The 21,530-nt window shown below is 38.5% G+C and overlaps 1 protein-coding gene across 7 annotated transcripts in view; it reads left to right on the top strand.

Moving 5' to 3' along the window:
• Positions 1-8,875: 8,875 nt before the first annotated feature.
• LNPK (lunapark, ER junction formation factor) overlaps positions 8,876-21,530 on the top strand; it is a 59,833-nt gene continuing 47,178 nt past the window's right edge. For 3 of the 7 annotated variants that reach the window (XR_010473686.1, XR_010473687.1, XM_065068848.1), the window contains exons 1-5: positions 8,876-9,015; positions 12,887-12,968; positions 14,206-14,247; positions 15,560-15,747; positions 19,040-19,098. Coding sequence is in view for 3 of the 7 variants with exons in the window: in XM_065068848.1 (XP_064924920.1) it covers positions 12,942-12,968; positions 14,206-14,247; positions 15,560-15,747; positions 19,040-19,098 (316 nt within the window). In the remaining 4 variants the exon portion in view is untranslated. Of the gene's footprint in view, positions 9,016-12,289; positions 12,308-12,886; positions 12,969-14,202; positions 14,248-15,559; positions 15,748-19,039; positions 19,099-21,530 lie in introns of those variants that run through there. The other 4 variants (XR_010473684.1, XR_010473685.1, XM_065068847.1 and 1 more) reach the window with 2 other exon arrangements.

Raw genomic sequence — 21,530 nt, 5'->3', positions numbered from 1 at the left:
GCTGGAATGTTTTAACCTTTCAAGCAGCTAAAATATGCTAATGCCACCTTTTTTTTTTTTTTTTTTGATTAAGATTTTTAAATAGTTTCCCACTCTCCTTATTGGCAATACTGAAACACAGAGTTCTTCTGAAAGCCTGGCATTTCGAAGCTTCAAAGACAACCAATCTTCCTCTAAGGGCACTCTGAATTATCTTTTAGCACTTACTATTTCTTCTACTGCTCCTTTCATTTAAAAGAGAGGCTGATGCTTTCAACCTATAAACACCCATTAAAGGTTCCTCACACTATTATGCCAAGCTGCTGCTCCTAATTATATGCAGCTGGGTGGATCACTGCATTCTCATTTCAAAGACAAAGATTTAAAAAATACAATGAACCAGATAGCAACTTCTCATAACACACCCGCTTCTGAAACAGAGATGTGTGGTTTTGGCTGTGTGCAGGGGATGAATGCCTCCCTCGCAGTGTTTGATTGTAACAGGGCAAGTCTGGCTCAGGCTAAAAGTTGGTGATCAGTGTCCTGGGTCCAATGGCACTGGTGTGGTTTGGAAGCTGTGGATAGAGGGCTTCCCACCTCTGTTCCTCCCATTCTGTCTGCTTTCATGGTCAGGTGAAATGACTTTGTGGGAGATGGAATATGAGCTGAAGGAACTGTTGGTTGGTGGATCTGCAAAAGCTTGAGAGGCACAGACCCTTTTACAAATGAAAGTATTTTATATCTGTGCTGCGAATGCTGTCACAATTGAGTACCAGTGAAGGGCCATTTTTCTTGTTTGAGATCTGGGGTAAAGAATGAGGGTGCTGCTAGCTCTTGCCTTCACGGTCTTTTTAGAAGCCTATGAAGGCTTTTTCCATTATTTCAGTCAAGACAGAAACTTCACACTCTAGCACAGAGCAGGTGGATGGCCCCATGCAGAAACCTGCTGAAGCCAAAGAGCTGTTTGTGTTCAGCTGAAGAAAGAATTTAGCTCAGAATGTGAAAATGTATGTAGTGTAATCCAAGTTAAGAACTGAAAAGACTTTCAGTAGAGCAATGAGATAGCAAGAAAACATTTGAATGCCCAAGGAATACTTCAGAGCACGAGTCTACCTTTTTCTACATGCTTAACATTTTCAGTTCTAATTGCCTCCTCTCAATGCTTTATGTAGTCCACTCATCCCTAAAAGCCAGAATCTGTGGGATTTCTTCACTATAGCACCCAGCACTGGCTGGCACTTTTGAAGGTATGGGTAGCATAAAATCAGATGAGCTGATCAATCTCCTGGACCAATGCACAGTCCAGGTAAAACAGCAGCAATGATAAATAAAAAAACATATGCTATCTTGCCACTCTGCCAGTCTGCAAAAGCTGTGGAGGGCAAGAGGAGAAAGAATAGATAAAAATACCCAAGTAATGAAGAAAATTTCTGTCACAGAGGTATCAGAGGAAAACAGGTCTCAGTCCTGCACTATGTGTGGACCCCTACAATTGTGTAGAACCATAATAAAGTTTTGGGGAAGCATGCAGCTAAAACATCCCACTTAGACTTCAATGAAAGGTTAGGGTCTAATTTTATCCAAAGCTCAAAGAATAGAGAAGATGTAAATTGTAAATTAAGCATGTGTTAAGGAATAAAAGATGATGTCAGTGGAATAAAACCAGTTAAGCACAGTGTGAAGAAGCAAAGAGTTATTTTAGATATACACGAATTACCAAATAGATGTCAATGTCCATGCTTTGCTAAAGAAGTGTCCTCAGGAAGGTTTTAAAATCAGCAGACTGCAGGTGGCTATTCCATGAGTAGGCTGTTCCTGCTCTTAGGGAAATCAACAGAAGTTCTACCAGTGGGGAGTCACATACTCAAGAAATCTCTTAACATCACCAGAAAAACAAAAGGCAAATCCTCTTTGTTTTCTCAAATGCACTCATTAAGCAGGATTTCTTCTATTAAGATGGAATTTCCTCATTTAAAAGTATGGTAAATTACTTGCAAAACAAAGAGTAAAATCAAAGGAATATGCAAATATTTCAGGACTCAGACCAGAAATTCTGGAGCAAGCTGGGTAAAAAAAATTGCCCATTCTCTCTGTGTGATAGAAATTGATTAAGGTTTATTAGCTTTTTACTACAATTTCCTATTTGACAGGCCCTACTAAAGCTAAAATTGAGTTTCATACACAAAGCTTATGTGGTTATGTTTGTTATTAGCATTGTCTTCCCCAGAGATATTTGGATTTTGTTTAACCGAAAAATAAACAAGTTAAATGCCGAATTGCCTGGCTAAGACAGTTATATGATGTGGTTTTTTCCTTTCATTATAAAGATTGTGAGTTTTGGGATACATGTTTAGGAGTTTGTGGTTACCTCACTTTAAATCTAATACTGCGGACTTACAATGTTTTTGTTCAATGTTCTGCTCTTTTCATATAAAGTTCTGTATCCTGGCCAATTTATGGCCAGACTTATCCAATAAACAGGTTTGTAGGAATGCATTTATAGATTGTTAGAAATATGTGTGGTGCCTGCACTTTTCTCAGCAATAATGTAATGATTTATTTTTCTTGTTAATTTTTAGTTATATTACAACAAAAAGAGAAAATAATTCACATAAGTCAGAAGTTATTTTCCTAATACAAAAAAAAAAAAAAAAGAAGATACATAGGTCAAGATTAAAAAAGTACCTAAGAAGTATGGATGGATTCCTCTGCTCTTGGATGCCAAGCTCAAGACATTTTAAAGAGACTTGATTTTCAAACTTAGACTATTAGTGCTCTGAAAGTTTTCTTGTTAAATCAAAGAGTAAGCAAAGAAGCCAAGTAGGAAATATTATGATTTGTCAGTGCATATGTCAGATAGGTATATTTTACAACATTACTTTACAGAATAGGAAATGGAGAATTGCACTGTGTAAGTTTCCAGGAATCCCAGGACCCGATTTGGTAGCCATGAATCAAGCACAAAACAGAGGCGGCACCAAACTGTTTACGTCTTTAATATAGAGAAAGAAACAAATGGCAGGAGGGCCATCAATAAGACAACACTATTTTATTAACAATGTGCTGAATAATGCTATTTTTCATTGATCTTCTCAGTGCACTGTGGTATTAGATCTTTTGTGAAAATGAAGAGAGACTGTGATGTTTTGAAGAACAAATTGCTAAGACAGGCAGCTAGCAAAAATGTGAATAAGTAAGTTTCCACTGTACATTAGGTTAAGACGTTTGGGATTAACATCTATCCATCTTAAAGTAAAGCTAATTAAATGAATTTGTAAAATTACTATCCTCCAAAAAGAACTGAAATCACCAACAAGTATAAAAGTATTATAGTAATTTTTTCCTGCTTTTCTGGCATGAAAGAGCTGATCTAGTATCGATAAATGTATATTACTTAATAAAATAACTCAGACATAACAAAAATACATATTTTGCCCTAAAGCCAAACTCCTAGACTTCACTACATGCTATTTCTATTACCTGGTAATCTCCTGTTCTCAATACGACTCAATTTGATGTGCTACTTGTGCTGGAAATTGAGCCTTTATTAGCACATTTTATTCTAGTTTGTTTTGCCTAAAGAATTTAAGTCCTGTTTTAGGTTTTTCTCTTCCTCCACATCCCATCTTTACTTTACCTTTGCACCATTACAGCTTTATTACTGTCCTTACTTTTCACTGCTCAACTGGTTGATTACAGGTCAGTTTATGACTGGAATATGGGGAGTACTCCCAAAATGTGCAATAGAAACCCAGGTCACTGCTCCAAAATGGCAGTTCCCAAATGTGTTTTTAAAATTCAAAACACATTAATTTTCCCTAAGCACCTCTGTGTAGACAAAGCAGGCTTGGAACGACCTTAAACCCTATCAGTCGCTGAGGTCATCAGAGTGATTACAGTAGAAATTCTGCTTTTTGTACACCTTCTATATGTATCTTATGAAATAGTTTTATTTTAAGAAAGGGAATATTTTTCAACATCCTTCTAATATAATTCCTTCAGACTCTGTTTCAGGCTTTTGCTGGTATGACCACCAGGAGAAAATCACGTTGTGAGTTTCGCCTGTGAAGGGACTAAATTCAGATCCTAAATTATCTGAACTTGAAGCAGTAATAATTGTAGTAGAGGATACTCAGTTGCTGAAATATGTTCTGAAATGCTGAATGCTTTCAAATTTCACAGTCTTTGACAAGTTATTTGAAAATCACGTGTGTGAAAAGACTAACAGAGTTTATACCATTAAACATGAACGCAAAGCAACTGTTCATTGTCCTTCAGCTTGCAAGATATATATTTGCTTTCAAGGGGAGCTCTAATAATTGTCATCTTTAACTGAATAAAATCACAGATACTTTTACATGTGGATTATATTATATGAATTGGTTTATGAGCCTGCTATTTAACATGATTATATGAATTACGAACTGTGATTTTATTTCTTTTATAATCTTTGTAGAGCTTGCCATATTTTTACATGTCTATGTCTGCCATTATACACCTTTGAAACTGTGCCAAAAATATTTATTGTCCTATTTCTGGCATTGTGCAACTCTGCGGTTCCGTTTGGTTTTCAACCAGAACAAAGCTTATTAGCAGACCCAGTTCTCAGTACTTTGCTGAAACCAATTTTATATGTAAATTTAATACTTCATTAAAGTAAGCTCTTGTAACAATCAGCAGTATGTATGAAATGCATTTCACATAGGTAATGCTCTATCTACCATTTTGAGCAGTTATCAAAAGCAAAATATATGTACTAATTAGAACTTTCCTTCTCATTGCCTGTCTCCTCCAGCTTGACTAATAAGAAAGCACTAAAATGCAGTCAGGTTGAATAGAAATGGGATACGGCTCCCACACTTGATGGGAGGCTCGCTGCACCAAGAACAACCCATTCTCATCTGCCTCTTGAATCATATTTACTTGGTTCCAAATTCCATTATTCTTAATCAAGTAAAAATCCTCTTAAGGTCAACAGGAGTTTCATTCAAATTACTTCATAATTTGGCCCTCATTTTGTTGGGTTAGTTCCCACTGTGTCCAGTAGGCGCAACCATATTAAAAGGGCTATTGGAAAGCATTCTTTATTTTATTTAGCTTCAAGGAAATAGATGTTAATAAAATGTAAGGATGTACTTATGCGTTTGTTAAAGAGGAGGAATCCTGTTGAATCAGAACCCTAATTTGTTTAAAGAGCAAACTGCTCTAGGAAGCAAAAATTATATAGCTGACTTAGGTATTAATACAGCTCAAATACTTTCAGTGAGAATAATCATGCTTTCATTTGGAGATCAGGGAAAATTGATTTAGTATGTTTTTTTACAGAACATTGAGTTATTGTTTATACAGTAATTTTTCTAACTACAAACATATATTACTCATTATAACCATTAAAGACCCAGAAGCTTGAAGTCATGCCCATCAGGGAAGGGAATGTACTTATATGTGTATAATAACTGCTTCTAAAACTTCATACATGATTTGAAACATAACTTATCTCAATCAGAGGCAAGCCCATCTTTCTGTTTCTCATGTGACAATTTCACACTAGGTTTCTTCCGTTTGTTCATGAGAGCTTAATGACAGAACAAACACATACATTTCAGTGTTTTATGAGAAATCACTTTCCTGATTCACTGTGCCACAAAAATAATCTAAAGTTTAACCATGTTCCTAAACATACTGTCAGAAATGTATAGTATTCAAATAAAGATGAGAATGTCATTCCTGCTTTAAACTTCATGGTCTTTCAAGTATAGAAAAGTTCATACTCTAGGGTATCAGCAAAGAGGTTTAAGACACTAGGAGTTTTTAAAAAAATATTTATTTAAAGCTTTTAAATGTTTAAATTTTTGTCACAGAACAATAATAAACAAAATAACAACAGTAATAATTGTACTACTAATAATTAACAGCAATAGTGATATACTAATAGCAATAGCAACAGTAGCAGCAACAGTGATAGCGATAGCAATGGCAATAGCAAAAGCAATGGTAAGTAATAGCATTAACAGTATTAGTAATAATTATAATTATTATTATTAATCAATGGCAAATGTCTTAATCACAACAAGAATAATTTATGGAATGGAAAAGTTGATCTTGGCTTTTTCTGATGATTGTATGAAACTGTTAATAGTTTTTTATATAGGTCATTCTATTGAAAAGGCATCTTTTGACCTGATGGATCATGTATTTCTTTTTCAGGTAATAATTTATCAGGAAGAGTCAGATACAAAGGACTTCCTGAAAGCACTGGAGCACTGAAATGCCATACATGATAAATGACCAAAAAGCTCAGGGAATAAGAGTCAACTGTAAGAATACAGGCATCTGACACTGCAAATGTTGTGGCTGGATCAAAAGAACATCAAAAGAAGCTTATACTATTGCATATTAAAAAAAAAAAAAAAAAAAAAGCTATGATATCTTCCTCCATGCTGCTGTTGCAGAGCATATTTCTAAAGCACATCATGCCAAAATATGGTATTAAAGTCAGCCCACCTCAGGAATGCCACCTTTTTTGTATGTCTTGAAATGATTAAAACAGGTAGCTACAAGCTCTCATGTAATATCAGAAAGCTGAGTGCCTCATCTGCATGTAAACTTTAATAATAGTAGCTAATAATACATTTTAAAAACTACCAGTTAAATAGATTTGTAATTGTATAGCAGCGACTAGAAACTCATGGAAGATGCCTGCATAAAAATCAGTTCTATAACAGGACCTAAGGACATGCGTACAGCCTGGAATCTTCCTCACAATTCTGGTTCAGCCCTGAATCAGGGCTGGATTTAGTGATACCTTGAAAAAGTTCATGAAAATTCTAAAAAAAAAGGAGAAGATTCTTGGAGATGCCGTTATTTGCTATAGCATTTAAAAAAGCCTTTAAATGTAATGTCATCATTTGCGTTTGTTTTAAGTGGATACAAAGCTAGTGCATGGAAAAAGATGCTGGTATGCTTAAAGATACCTTAAAGATGAAGATTTAAATCAGCTTCTTTAGAGCAATGCACCACTTTGAAGTATTAAAACCAGGAAAGGGCTATAGCTGTATTTCATCTGAAACTATAAAGGAAGACATCCTCACAGCAGAGCGATAGTCATTGCTACAAGGATTTAAGCAGATGTCCCTCTAGAGTGCAAGGTGAAGTGAAGGAAAGGCTCAGTCACCGAGTCCCTTTCTACTTGGAAAGGAAGGAACAGTCTAGGTCTCATTGAGGAAAATAAAGCTGCAGAAGTGGTTACAGTTTAGACCTCTGTAACTGGTAGCAGAGCAATTCTGGTGCAGTCAGTGGCTCTGCATTGACTACCATTATCTTGCTTTTACCTTGAATGAACTTACTTGAAGCCCATTATAGATCATGATTTGCAGCTAAAGTTGTTACTTCACTGATACTGGAACTAGCTAATAATGTAGAGTAGCAAGATTCACTCTGAACACTGGCAGAAACTAAATGTCAAAACTAAGAATGAACACCTGGCAGAAGCTCAGACTCAGTAGTTCTGCTACTTAAAGCTTGAAGTTGTGTTGCCTGTAAAGGTGGTGGGATATCTTGTTTGTCCTTGCTTGGCTTAAAAGGCTTGCCTATTCTGTTTGCATTTAAATTATTTTAAAAATTGGTGTACTGGGTCTGGCTGGGATAGAGTTGGCTTTCTTCATAGCAGCCCATATGCTGCTGCGTTTTGGATTTTGTAACTAAAATTGCACTAATGTTTTGGCCATTGCTGAACTGTACTTGCACAGTGTCAAGGCTTTCTCTTTTTCATGCTATGCTCCCCTAGTGAGCAGGCTGGGGGTAGGCAAGAAGTTGGAAGGAGAAACAGCCAGGACAGCGGACCTGAATTGGCTAAAGGGATGTTCTGTACCATGTAACACCACGCTCAGCAATAAAACTAGGGTAGCAGAATAAGAAGGCAGGGTGGTTTGCATTCCAGGGTAGGCAATTCCTTGAAGACTGGCTGGGCATCAGTCTGCTTGTGGGAGGTGGAGCATTATTTCCCTTGCACCGCTCTTTTTCTTTCCTTCACTTATGAAAGTCTCTTTCGACCCAACCCATGAGTATTCTTACTTTTCCTGCTTTCTCCCGGATCCTGCTGAGGGGCGGTGGGTAGGAGGCGGTGTGGGTGTTTACCTGCCAGCTACAGCCAACCCACTGCAACTGGAAAAAACCCCAACACTTCCAGGCCGTGTTGTGATACATTATCACATACGGTGAGCTGAAGGTACACAGCTCCTGCACATGAAGTTCTGCTTCAGGGTGCTCAGAAGGACTTCACTCCACAGCTGTGCACTTGCTCTCACTTGGTATTCTCTGCTCCTCACTCTGCTCGGCCCTGGACAAATGGGGCTGAGTGTCAGCCGGGAAAGGACACCACGTAAGGAAACTGATAAAAGCAGAGCACCGGGAGAGAGGGCACTGTTATTACAGCCATGAAAATTAAAGAAATAGAGAGTGCTGCTGCTTCCGCAGCGAGCCCCAGGGCTGCCGAGGGGCGCGGAGGGGACAGGGAGCGCAGCCGCTCTGTGACCCCGGGGCGACTTCAGCGCCTGCCGCGAGCAAACACATCCAGCACCGGGGTCAGCACCGGGGTCAGCACCGGCTTCACCGGCAGAGGCCGAGCACGGCAGTGCCAGGGGGCTGCTGCAAACCTTCCCACGGCAGCTCCACCCTCGTGTTCCCAGGTTTTAGTGCTAAAACAGTATTGTTTCTGTAAATAACTACCGGAGCCGCAGGAGGACAGACTCGGCCTCTCCAGCCCGCCAGTGGCGGCGGCGGGACGGCGGCGACCACCTCCGACAGGCGCCGCGTCGGCTTGACCCGGCACTGCCCCATGCCCCCACCCGCCACTGCCGCCCGCCCCGCCCTCCGCATCACAAAGCTGCCGCGCCCCTCCCCGTTCCAGCGCGCCCTGCGGCAGCAAGGCGCTCATTGGCTGTCGGGGCGGCGCGGGGCCTGATGGGAGCGCAGCCACGGCGCCTCGGCCCCTCCTTCGGCGGGCGGCGGCGGGATGCGCGGCCGGGCCCGCGGCAGGTACGCACTGGCGGGGGAGGAGCGGCGCTGCCCGGCCCCGGCGACTCCGTGGTGGGGCCTGGCTCCGCCGTGGGCGGGGCGGCGGGAGAGGGGCGCCCGGCGCTGCCCATGGCCCAGCTTGGGCCCACGTCCCCGGGGGAGCGAAGCGGCGCAGGGCGGGCGGCCGGTGCCCCCGCCTTCTCCCGCCTCGGCGCGGGCGGCTGCTGCGGGGCTGCGGGGCGGCGCGGCGGCGGGCTGGGGCGCTGCGTCCGAAGAAGAGACGGGTGCGGGGAGGGGGCGGCGGCGGAGCCATGGGGCTTTCCCGGCGCAGCGGGCGGCTGGCTCGGGCGGCAGGTACCGGGAGCGGAGCGGCCCTGTGCCCCTGCCCGCGGGGCTCGGCCCCTGGGCGGCCGCTCTCGCAGGCTTCAAAACAAGGCTGGGCTTCAAAAAAAGCGCCTGACACACCCACTGCTTGCTCCATCGCTTTGGAGCCTTTGCGTGGGAGCTAATTTGCCTTTCTAATTAAGGCTTTACAAAGCATAATACCTCCATAGGGCACTTCCAAACAGAAACAGCTGAAAATGAAGTTTAAAATGAACAAAATTCACTGTCCTGTTTTAACTGAGAGGTGCTAGAACAGGCTACCAGTAGGTGCTGGGTGATTCTTCTGTTATTGTTTTGCTTGTTCCCTTGTCCACGGTGCTTATATCTGGAGAAACTTTTTATGGTCACTGTGCGTGTTTCTGAGGTCAGTAAATTGTGGCTGAATATGAGTTTTGAGTGGAAACTTTGTGAGCAGAAGTGGAGATTTGATTTGAAAAGTAGAACTTGTGTTCTTTATAATGGTAAATATCTGAAAATATTTACATTGAATGAAGTCACTAAGTTTACAAGTAACCTCATTTAAAGAGCATTCCACCTTCCTTCAGGGGAAAGGTTTATATGTCTGTATACAAAGCCTGATTTCAAGTCTCTAACTGCCTTCTTTAACTATGACTTGTCTTGATGTTATTTAGTCTTGAATTTCAGCATGTCAGTTATTAAAATTAATTTTGAAGACTATTTTTTTTTTTTGAGAGGTTTTAATCTTAAAACATCAACAACAAGCTTGGAGAAATTTGGGACTGACTTGATAAATGTGTAATGAGATCATCAAACTATTTTCTCCATCTGGCTGAATAGGATAGTGGATGACTTCTGTAATTGTGCATGACTCATCCCTCTTTTGAAAGAGAAACTTTTTCTGCTCTAGTAGTCTTACTGTGGCACTTCCGCTTTGCTTTTTACTGATGGAATTGTGTATTTTTGGGATAGAGGAGATGCTATCAGGACATTTTTTTGAGAGTCAGATAATAAAATTGGAAAGAATGTTTTCTTATGCTTCTACATTGTGTTTTTTAACGCTTCTGTTTTCTGTTTTAAGCCTAGGGCTAAGTAATGTTGCAGTTATCTTATTTGTGTATTAAATGGGTGATAATGTTTGTGGAAATAAGTCCAGTTGCAGTTGTGAGAGGAAAGGACAGCTCTGCGCTAAAGAGGTGCAGTCTTTGGAACAAAAAAAGTGTTGTGCAATAGTTAGACGGTTGGAGCATAGGAAGGAAGGAGACTTGTGGAAGGAGGACTTGTGCCATAAACAGTAGGATGTTAGTGGTAGATATGTGGAATAACAGGTGTGGAGGAACGAGGGGAGTTTGAAGCAATTGAGGGCAATTTGTGTTGTTGTGTCAAAAGGAGGAGAAGGAAGGGAAGACATCTGAAGCACCCCATAGAAACCATGGAAAATTCTCCATCTAGGGATTTGGTGACTAAACTATACATGTGAATCTAGTGGCCCTAATCCCTTAATACCTCTTTGGGAAGGGGTTTGGTAATGTTACTGACTTACTGACTTACGGAGCTGTATGTGTAAAGTCCGTCAGCATCATAGTTCATGTAAACTTATGCGCATTATGGCGCTTGTCAGACCTGTTTTCCTTCCAGGTATTTGCCAGATATTTTGAAAAACATATGTAGAGATAGCACTGTGAATGTGTTATTGACAAAGGTTGGTGTCATCAGTGGCTCATGGATAACCTGTGCCCAAAAGATCCTATAACACTTTACTGCAGAGGTTCTTAAACTATGTCCTGAAGGAAAATGTCACACAAAAAGCCAACAGGAGCATCTCCATGTCTCTGTATGTCCAGAACTCAAAGCTACTATTGCTCCTAACAACAGCAGCAATGCTATGGAAGGAAATTAGATCTGGGAACTGTGTGCTAAGTTTACAGACTTCTTGATCGGCTATTTTACATAGTTGTTGTGTTGTTTTGTGATAAAGATACTATCTGTCCCTGTAGAAAAATTTGCGAAGAAAGCGTCTGCTCAGTTCTGCAATGATCATCGTACAAAAACTTGCCTGTGACTGCAAAGTGACAATTGTATAAAATTCTTAGTGTTAGAAAACAGTAATGTTCCATGTTTGAAAGATAAAAATATTGCTACTGTTCTACTGAGGTGAGTTGCTGTAGTAGTGATTGTTTTGAGAATTTATTCAAGACTCCAAGGGGTAACTGTGCTTTTTTTGTAACTCACCCCTTTGTGCTGGTAATTTGACAGCAGCAGAGCTAATTTGTTTATCTGTTTTAGCTTCATTTTGGTGGGATTTCAAAATCAGATTTTCTTATCATTAAGGATTGTTTTTTGAAATCGTAGGCCTATAGTTCCGGATTCAGAAGTCCTTGGCTTTCTTAAAATGTGAAGAGGTTACCATACTACAGTAGCGTTTGTGCTAGTGAGCAACGTGTATCCTATATTATAGTAATTTGTTCTGACAGTTTCAGACAATTTGGGAAGACATTTGGATTGAGATTAGGTTTCTTTATCTTTCAATTTTTGGCCAAAGGTAGCTCAGTAAACAAGATAACCACTTACATTCCTGCCTAGCTGGGTCAGTGCTTTATTTTAAGAAGCCTTTGTTTCATTCCAGGGTTAAAAGGGTTTGAGCCCTAGTTGTGACTGAGCATTAGTTTACTGTTTGTGTTGCTATGAACTGATCACTTTTTCATTCACTGTGTGAAAACTTCAAAATTAAGTGGCTGGAGGGAAATGCTGCCATCCTAAGGTTTCAAGTCAACTGATTCCAACTACCTGCTGATGGAAAGTTGCTATGCTTTTGTTTCAGGAACATAGACCCAGATAATAAAATCAGTGCTCTTCTTGGGTTCCAGGTTTGTGTGGGGTGAGGTTGAGCTGCTTTTGCACCTATGGAGTTGCTTTGGGGCCATTTGACATGCCAGTGACTGCACTGTGTGTTGTGTGAGGATCTGACAAGGTAGTGCTTTCCTAAAGCAAGTGAAATCTAATTGAAACTGATTATTTGAACTTAAAACTGAGCATACAAAGGAAGAACAACAGGGCTATACAATAAGTTTGTGTTGATGAGAGTATGAAGAGAAAGTAGATTTATTGGAACTTTCTCATGAGTAGTAGGATATTAATGCTGGATGCCTGGAGTGGCAGCTGAAAAGGAACACTGAGAGTTATGCTTATGAGTAGCAAAGGAAATAATTGGAAATCAGTTTCTTAAATAATCCTGCTTAATAATTTTCAAAATTGTTTTTCTGCTGGAGCATTTTGATGGCTTTTTAGTAGTTATTTTGTGTCTCTGTTTTTGAGGACTCCATTCTGATTAAATATTTCCAAAGTAAGAATAACTTTGGCCATGTCAGGGCTGATCAACTGACTTACAAGATGGCCTATGAAACAGAAGGCTGGATTTTAAAGTAGCATAGGTAGATTACTAGGCAATGGCTTTATGTGATATTTTGTATCCTGTAGATATTAGAAAAAATCTGTGAATCTTGGACTATGCTGTTAGATTGCTCCTAAGTGCTTAATGCTTCACTTCTAGCTGTGAATTCCTGTAGAAGACTGATAGCTCTGCCAACATTTGTCCACAATAGAAGATGGGTGGATTAATTTCAAGATGGAGGGTAAGTAAAACCATGTAATGATATAGTAATCTTTAGTCTAGAAGATGGGAGCATGCAGGACATGTTTCTTATACTTATTGGTTGACTGTTGATGCTGGCTGAATGTTGGTGCTAAACTTTTCCCTTTAAATATGTCACTTAAAAGTCCAGTAATGAGATGTAATGACCAAAAATATTCTTTGACAAATCCCAAAACTGTGAAATGGCATGGTTGTCCTTTATTTCCTTTGCAGTATCGGGCCTGGCACTAGTTTCGTTAACTTATAAAAATACAGTTTTAACTCCTATATAGTTTTGTGGTGCTTCATTGGGATAGATACAGCAGCATGTGTAACTTGAAAGATTGGTGCCTCTTTTAGGTCGAAATAGATACAATCAGAATAACATTGTGTCTGTTTCAACAAATATTTTGATAGCTACTCATACCTGTACAAGTCTCTCTTCCTAAGTGGTTTTATTGGCTTATATATTATTGAAAAGTGTACTGAATTTGAGGAAGAGGCATGAGGTTTTTGACTACTTTCCTGTCAGGTGTGAGTCATTATCAGTTGATTTCAGGGTCTCCCATATGAAACTTCTTTACAGGCAAAAGTTCAGGTGAAATGTCAGTTATATGTAATAGAAAGGAACTCACTTGCATGGTGATGCAGTGCAGTTTGTTTTTTGAATTTATGGCCTGAAAGGTGGAATAAGGTTGTGGCTTTATACTTCTGAGAAATTAGGAAGGATTCCTAGAGGGTAGATTCCAAGGTGCTGCTAAGGGAATTTTACTGGAGGTGATAACACTTATTTGCAGTTACTTATAATTTATTTGGAGCATGTGTGTTTGTGTGGAATTAATAATAATAAAAACCTTATGTTCTCAGGTTAAGGGTTTCTTGTATAGATTATCTTTGCTTTGCACATTCTCTCCACTCATCAGTTCACTCCTTTCTTTACTTCCCGCCTACACATCCATTACTGCTGTACATGCATTGTAGGTTTTTGTCTTTTGTGGTGTAGGAGAGGAGCCTTCAGTTAATAGTAATACCAGCTGTTAAATAGTGGTTTATTACAGTCCCTTCTATTTGTCACTACTGTACTAGAAAGCTTCTTACCTTTATGTAACACAGATAATATATTAATATATTATGAGTGGGTGTTTTTTTTAAATTAGGAAACTGCTAATATACAGTAATCCTCAGAATATTGACTTTTTTCTAGTGAGTAACGTCTTTGTTCTTGCCCTTGTAAGCAGGCAAAACCTTCCACCATAGAAGTATTAGAAAAACTTGATAAGGTATGTATTTGCTTTCTGGATGTTTGTTTGATTTTTGTTTAGAAATGTGGAACCTTTTTTGCTGGCCATGTATTTCTTTCACATTTGGTAGAATGCTGTAATGGAATTCTAAATTATTTTGTAGTTAGTCCATTTGGATGTACCAGAGATTCTGAGTTTGTTTGACTGCTACCTTTTTTCCCAGTTAGTATTAGTCATTTGAAGAAAACACCACCATACTGTATAATAGATAGTAAGAAACTACAGTTTAAATATTTATTTAGAGCGCCTAAAGTGGGAATGAATGTGAAGTTGGCTTGATTACACAATTTAATTATAACTAGTGGTTAAACTCCCATGTAATGGAAAATGTCACTAATGCGAAGTTCCATTCCTCAGGCTCATTAGAGAAGCCTCAATATATGGTTTCAAGTGTAAGAGTTGTAGCTGTAGTGGTAGTGAGTAATGTTAGGGACAGAACAAACTGTATTGACAGTTCAGTAATCAATTGTGATTTCTTTTAGCCAGCTTTTGTGACAGATATCTGTACTCTATGGGGAAACTGTTTTGAAATATGTTGTTGATATATTTTTGTTTCCTTTTAATGAAAGTGGGAGTACTCCTGTTGTCACTTAAAATGCAGTCAAAATGGTAACATAGTGGAGCGTTGCTTTGTTACTTATTAATATGCCAAAAATATCATTCAGACAATACCAGGCTGGATGGGACTTTGGGCAACCTGCTCTAGTGGAAGATGTCCCTGCCCATGGTAGGGGGCTTGGAACTAGATGACCTTTAAGGTCCCTTCCAACCCAAACCATTCTGTGTTCAGGATGTTGCTCTTAATGTGAGGAAAATACTGAAATAAAGACATGTGAAATGATGGAAAGGTTTCAGCAATTTCCCATGTTAGTAGAAAAGTATTAGAAGCATTTGAAAGTCTACAGGTGCCTGATGAAAATTTTAGGACACAAAGTATGTTTGGTAGTGATTTATGTGATCATGAAGACTACCATTTGTAAGATATTAGCGTTTTCCACTTGTCCCAAATATACTAACACATTACAAATAGGTAAAAGTGCTGATTTGTAATATTCCCACTAGTGTTGTGTTACTGCTAATACAGTGCAAGTGGCTCATATCATAAACTTAGTGTGATGTATTTATGCTATGAAAGTTATCGTTGGGCAAATATTGTCATTTATCAAAAAGCTGCTTGACTTTTCTAATCAAGGATCAAATAGATATGGCTAATTTTAGCAAACACTTAAAGGCAACTTAGTAAAGCCACTTATTAATTTCACTGATGTGGTTGAACACGATTTGTTTACAGGAAATACAGGCATTAGAAGAATTCAGAGAAAAAAATCAGAGACTGCAGAAACTATGGGTTGGAAGGCTCCTTCTCTACTCTTCACTTCTTTACCTTATCACCTGCTTAATTGTATATTTGTGGTATCTTCCTGATGAATGGACTGCAAGGTTGATTATGACACTTCCATTTTTTGCATTTCCATTGATGTAAGTAAATATACGCTTTTTTCCTAGTAGCTGTCTCTTTGAAAAAAGGAGATGGAAAACAGATCTCTGCAGGGGTTTGGGTTTGTTTTTGACAATCCTTGAGTTGTCATAACTTGCTTTTTTTTTTTTTTTAATAAATCCAAGTAGTTATGCAGACACTTTAAGGGAAATGTCTCCTGTGTAGAACTAAGTCTTGCCATCAAAAGATGTTAGCATCTGAAAGTACTTGCCTTATCAAGATTATACTGGGGTTGAGAGTAACTTGCTGCAAGGTATTGTAATATAGTCAGAAGAGCATTATCTTGTTTTATTTCTACTTCTAGTTAAAAAAGTAACACTACTGTATGAAAGTGACCTAAGGTATGTCACCTCTATGTAAAATGCAGTGTATAAAATTGGGGAAAAAAATACAATGAATTGAGAAACTTACGTATTAGGTGACTGTTAACGCAGAAGTGACTTGAAAGGTCATGACCCTAAATATGTTGAGGACTAGTTTTACATAATTAACTGTTTTTCTGGAAAATCATTGACTGTTTTCTTCAACCAGAAAATATCCTAATGTACTTGGATGTGAATAGGAGAATGTATTATTGACTTTTTTTGTTCTGCTGAGCTAATTGGCTGCTCATCCTCATGAGTGGCTTTTGTTTTTTAAGAACACTGCTTTTCTAAAAATTAACAAAATGGACTTCCTCTTCACTAAACAGCTGCTTCCCTGAGTCCCCTTCCCCCACACCATGAAGGAGGAGAAGCAGCCTACTGAGCATCTTTCTTCGCAATGGGGAGCACAATGCAAACACTAATTTGCTGAAATGAACATCATAAATACTGTCCGTATCTGCAAAGCATCTTTGTATAATAACATGACTTGTCAGTGCCCTACCTTTAGACTTGAAAGGTGAAGTTGAGTGTAAATATTTAGGGCTTTAAGTTTGATTAGTATGGGTCAGCTAGCATAACATGCAAAAAAACCCCACCCTAAACTTGATGCTCTTTGTGTGTCACACTGTGTTGTGCTTAATATACTAATATGCTACTGTTGTGCTATACTGTGGAGAAGATACATGGGCAGCAATATCTTGACTGGAAAGGATTAATAAAGAAATTATACCTCAAATTAATCTTTGGCAGCAGTATGAATTGATTTTTTTCTTAAGGACAAGGATTTGAGAGTCTTTGTTAGCATGAGAGGCTCGCTCATGCAAACAGGGAAGGCTTGTTCTGAGGAAGTATCACCAGCCTCCCTTCACTGAGGTGTTAGTATTTGTGTAGAAATGAAAACACTGCAGGTGGTGGCCTCTAGTGCTGTGGTGTGGATTTTGACATTGGATTTTTATTCTAGTTTGTCTTCCAGTTGTTGCTGCTTTTTTTCTTTGAAAAGTGGGTTTCTGTAAAAGTCTGAATTGGATATTGACTTACTAACATTCAGAATTAGACTGGTGTTCTCTTATGACTTGCAACTGTTTATCTGATTTTTAAGCTATTCCCCTTCAGCTTTTTTTGGCAGATATGAATGGCAAGCAACTGCCAGCTTGTCTTTGTTCTCGGTCAAGAGGTGACTCCACGCTGAATGCCTGGGGCCACCCAGTAATAGCTCTAGAGGTTTTCCAGCCCTAATCAAACTGGAATGTGTCTGCTTTTTCTAGCTTGCAGTCAGTCACCAACTTATTTCTGCCTTAGGTCATTCCCTCAGGGTCTCAGCAAGTTACTGATGCTGGTAGAGAGAGTTAAATTCTGGGTATATAACATCATTAATTTTAAGTGTATATTGAAATATCTGAAAAGTTGAAGAAATACATTAGCATGTTAGAAGGATGCCCTTCTTGAAATGATTTTCATTTGAATTCATTTGTTTCATCTTGCATATTCTGATTTTCAGGTAAATGTGTTTTTAGTTTGTAAAATTGTTCTGAAGTGGTCTGCTACTAAACTTTCACCTCAAAATTCTTGAGGAAGTGTTTTATTTAATGAAGTCCAACCATACGTCTTTTAGTTTTAGGTAGAAGACTCTTTAAGCATGCAATAAAAAAGAAATAATGTTTTTGCCTGTGTAACAGTCTTAAAAGCAATTGAAACCCTCTAAAACATTTATTTCTTTTGATACTTTATGAAAAGACATCTTGCATGGTGTAAGCAGGCAAAGCCATCCATATTCTTCAAGTAGGTATTACAGCACACCTTTGAACATGGAATAGTGTTAAACTTCTTTCTCTGTGTCTCTGACCTTGGATAGGTTACTCTTGCATTCCAGTTGTCTTGTCTAACTTACCTGACTCAGTCTGTGTTGTTAATACTTGAAAGCATTGTGAACTGGGCAGCCATTGTATAAATGCAAAAGATGTTCTTATGAATTAAGTTGAAACTCTATTTGGAATCTCAAAGTCTTTTGCTTGCTTTTTCACACTGTTATTCACAGACCGTTTCTATCCTTTAAGCTTTTTTTTCCCTTAAATGAGATGCTGCTACTTTAGGCTTTATTATATAGTGCTTGGCACTAGGAGGGTTTTGGATAAGGTGCTTGGAAGGACTTGAAGTATGAGATTTGCCTCTTGGCTTAGGCCAAATAACTTGTCAGGAAAAGCGTCAACTTAATAATTGTAAGCAATTCTAAGTTTTAAAACAAGTGGAGTCCTGATGATTTCAGAGAGACCTTTTAAATGTGAAATGGTCAGATCAGTTTAACTTTACCTTGAACACAGATGAACTGCTCTGTTGTTTGAGCAAGTCAGCTGAAACCCTATGGAAACTGAGTGGATTGAGAGCTCTGTACAATCGCCAGGGGTCAGGTCGGTTAACTCTGCTCGGGAGAGCGTTGGTAACAGTAGCAATGTCTTATGGGTTTCATTGGTATCGAATTCTTCCCGCAAATCTCCTGGGTCTTAATTTTGGGCCTTAGCTGGTAAGCTTGGTTTTCCAGATAACACGTGTCATAAATCTATCAAATAAGAAGTGATGACTAAGTAATTTTCAGCTAGCTGTACATACCTTGGTTTTAAAGAGTTCCCACTGAACATTTTGGCAAGCAATGATGTTACTTGCTGCTGCTGCTGCTTCCTTAGTGTTTCTACATATAGTAATACTTGGTTAGGTTTTAATAGACAGGAGGATTTATTTAGATCAAGGTGCTGATTTAATTTGTAGTTTCCTGTGTAACTATGGTTTGAAGATTTCTGTTTTTTTTATTTTTGAAGTTAAATCTCATCTGGTAAGTCTTCTGTTTGCTAAATGACTTCAGAAATGGTTACAATAATATATTTTAACTAATATAATTCTTTTTTCTGTTTTAAAGAATCTGGTGTATAAGAACACTGCTCATTTTTTTCTTTTCCAAAAGGACAAAAAGGAATAGTAAGTAATTTTTTCTATTTTTTTTTTTTTAACAATATGGAACTAGTTGGGAATGACACTTGGTATGAAAATGTAAATATTTTGGCTAGATTGGCTTCCAGGAAAAGAAGAGTAGCCTTTTGGCTGATGCTGAAATGGGTAGCATTAGCTAAACTGTTGTTCCTGCCACATATAGTTCTTGAAAGAACTGGAAGGCAACTACTTGATGTTTCACTTCACTTCACTTAAAAAATTGTGATAACTTTCTCCTATCTTTGCATGCTTCAAAATGTAATGGAATAAAATGTACTGTAGGAGTGAGGGAAAGAAAAGAGTTGTTCCCTTAATACTTGCAAGTATTTCAGCAGTCTTAAACTGTTATCTTTATGTATGAGAGAGGAGAGTTACAGCAGATGTGTTTCATTTATTTGTCAATATAGCTTCTTTCTCCTGAGTTCTCCAAAGCATGTTCATCTTTTCCAGAGTGGAAAAGGAATCAGCAGGTGGTGTTTTTTTGTGCTGTTCTGAGAGCTAAGGAAAATTGGGAGTCATAGGACAAAACCAAAAAGTAATGCAGGTGTTCAAATATATATAAGTTGTTGAAGGACATGTAGATTCATTCTAATGCAAAATTTAAAAACTGCATCTGTGGCACTTGTCTGCAGTAGTTAGAATTCATTTGAGATTTTCTTTGAAAGCAGTCCAGCCTGCAACAATATCTCATGGTGATGCGAGCAATAATACAGGAAAACCTCAATGTTGCACTATGTTTTATGACTTGCAGAACAACATGATGTATTTAATTTGTGACATCTTATCAGTTAAACATCACTTCTGAAGTTTTTCTTATACTTAATGTTTGCATTTGATATGCAAGCATAGAATATACATTTTTATGTAGAAATAAAATTGTCTGTGTATTCTGTGGTCCTGTGTGATTCATTTCTAAGGTGAATATATATTTGCATTTCATGGCTGGATAGGAAAAAAATGTATGTATGTTCTTTTGGTTTGCTTAAATGTCTTTATTGCTGCTGTTAGCATACAAGTAAGTTTAGTGCTTTTGTTGAACTTGTATATAAGAGAATGTTCCAAAAGGAGTTATTTCTGCATTGTTCTAGAGATCAGGTAGAAATGAAGTGTTTTACCTCAAATATAGAAGTCCTGTAAGTGGAAATGAGGAATCACATGCACAGTGCAGGAGTTACAGCATAAAGCAGGAGAAAATGTAGCTGAGACCACAAACTGGCAACTGAGTGGCTCAAAGCTGGCCTTTTATTCTGGGATAAGTTAATATAACACATAGAATCACTGGAGATTATTATTTAATACTATAAAGCTCTGTGCTGGATGACCAGCATACACCAGTTTTGAGAACCATGCTCTGAATGAGGAAAATTCCTAGTGAGACACTTGGAAACGTAATGTAGAGAGATGATGAAATTCAGTTTTTAAGACTGGTCAGGCAAACAGCTGTTGAGGATTTAGTCTGATCTGTTCCAAAGTGTGGGAAAAATAAATGAGGTATCTTGCAGGTATTGACTTCACTAGTATGAACTCTACTTTTCTGTAGGTTTAATTAAGATGAAATGTATTGATTTCTTGAGAGTGTTTTGCAGTAATTGCCATTTGGCCAGTTTTGAAGGTGCAGGTGTTTCATGAGGTTCTTGTTGAACACAGGAGGTAAAGTGACCAGCAACAAACCCCCACACTTTAAACTGATTGCATTGCTTTGTGGGAGGCTGCCTTTGAAGATGTTCTAGGCATTTATGTATCAAAAGCTGCTTCTGTTTAAGTAACTGTTAACAGCTGACCCTCTTTGTCTGCATGACACCCTTCTGTTCTGCAGTGCTTTTCAAGGTGCTCATCTGTGTTGGGCTGCATGAGAAGCTGAGTTCTAATATGAATGTAAAATTTGGTGGGAGAGAGTATGAATTTGAATATGCACAGTTACTGAAATTGTCTATCTTCTGTGGTCCAGCTCAGTACTAAACATGGTCTTGTTCCATGTCCTATTTTTCTTAATAAGAAATTGTTGTAGTTATCCTTTCATTGCATAAACTTTCAAATATGTACATGCCCAGTTTTAGTATTTTGGACATTTAATGAAGTGGTTTGTTCTATCAAAATGAGCTTTTACATTCTGGAAGAGTTCAAGTAAATATGTTTCCTAGATTTCAAGTAACAGTAATGTACCTGCAGTAACTTTAAAAAGTGTGTATGGCATACTTAAATGTATGTAAATAAAGATACAGAAAAGTTTGGGTTTCGTTTCTTGTAGTTCTATGAAGGTTTTATTTAAAACAAACAAACAAACAAACCTGAAAAAATGGGTGAAAATAGCTATAGATTACAGGAAGCAAATGGCTGGTGTCCAGTAGAGCTGAGAAGGGGAAAAGTGATAAAGTTTTTTGTTAAACTCTTCTTGCTGTGAAGGAGGTAGTAGCAAACAG

The sequence above is a fragment of the Columba livia genome, chromosome 7 (genome assembly GCF_036013475.1).
Source record: "Columba livia isolate bColLiv1 breed racing homer chromosome 7, bColLiv1.pat.W.v2, whole genome shotgun sequence".
NCBI classification, from domain to species: Eukaryota; Metazoa; Chordata; class Aves; order Columbiformes; family Columbidae; genus Columba; species Columba livia.
This window is presented reverse-complemented; position numbering and strand designations above follow the sequence as displayed.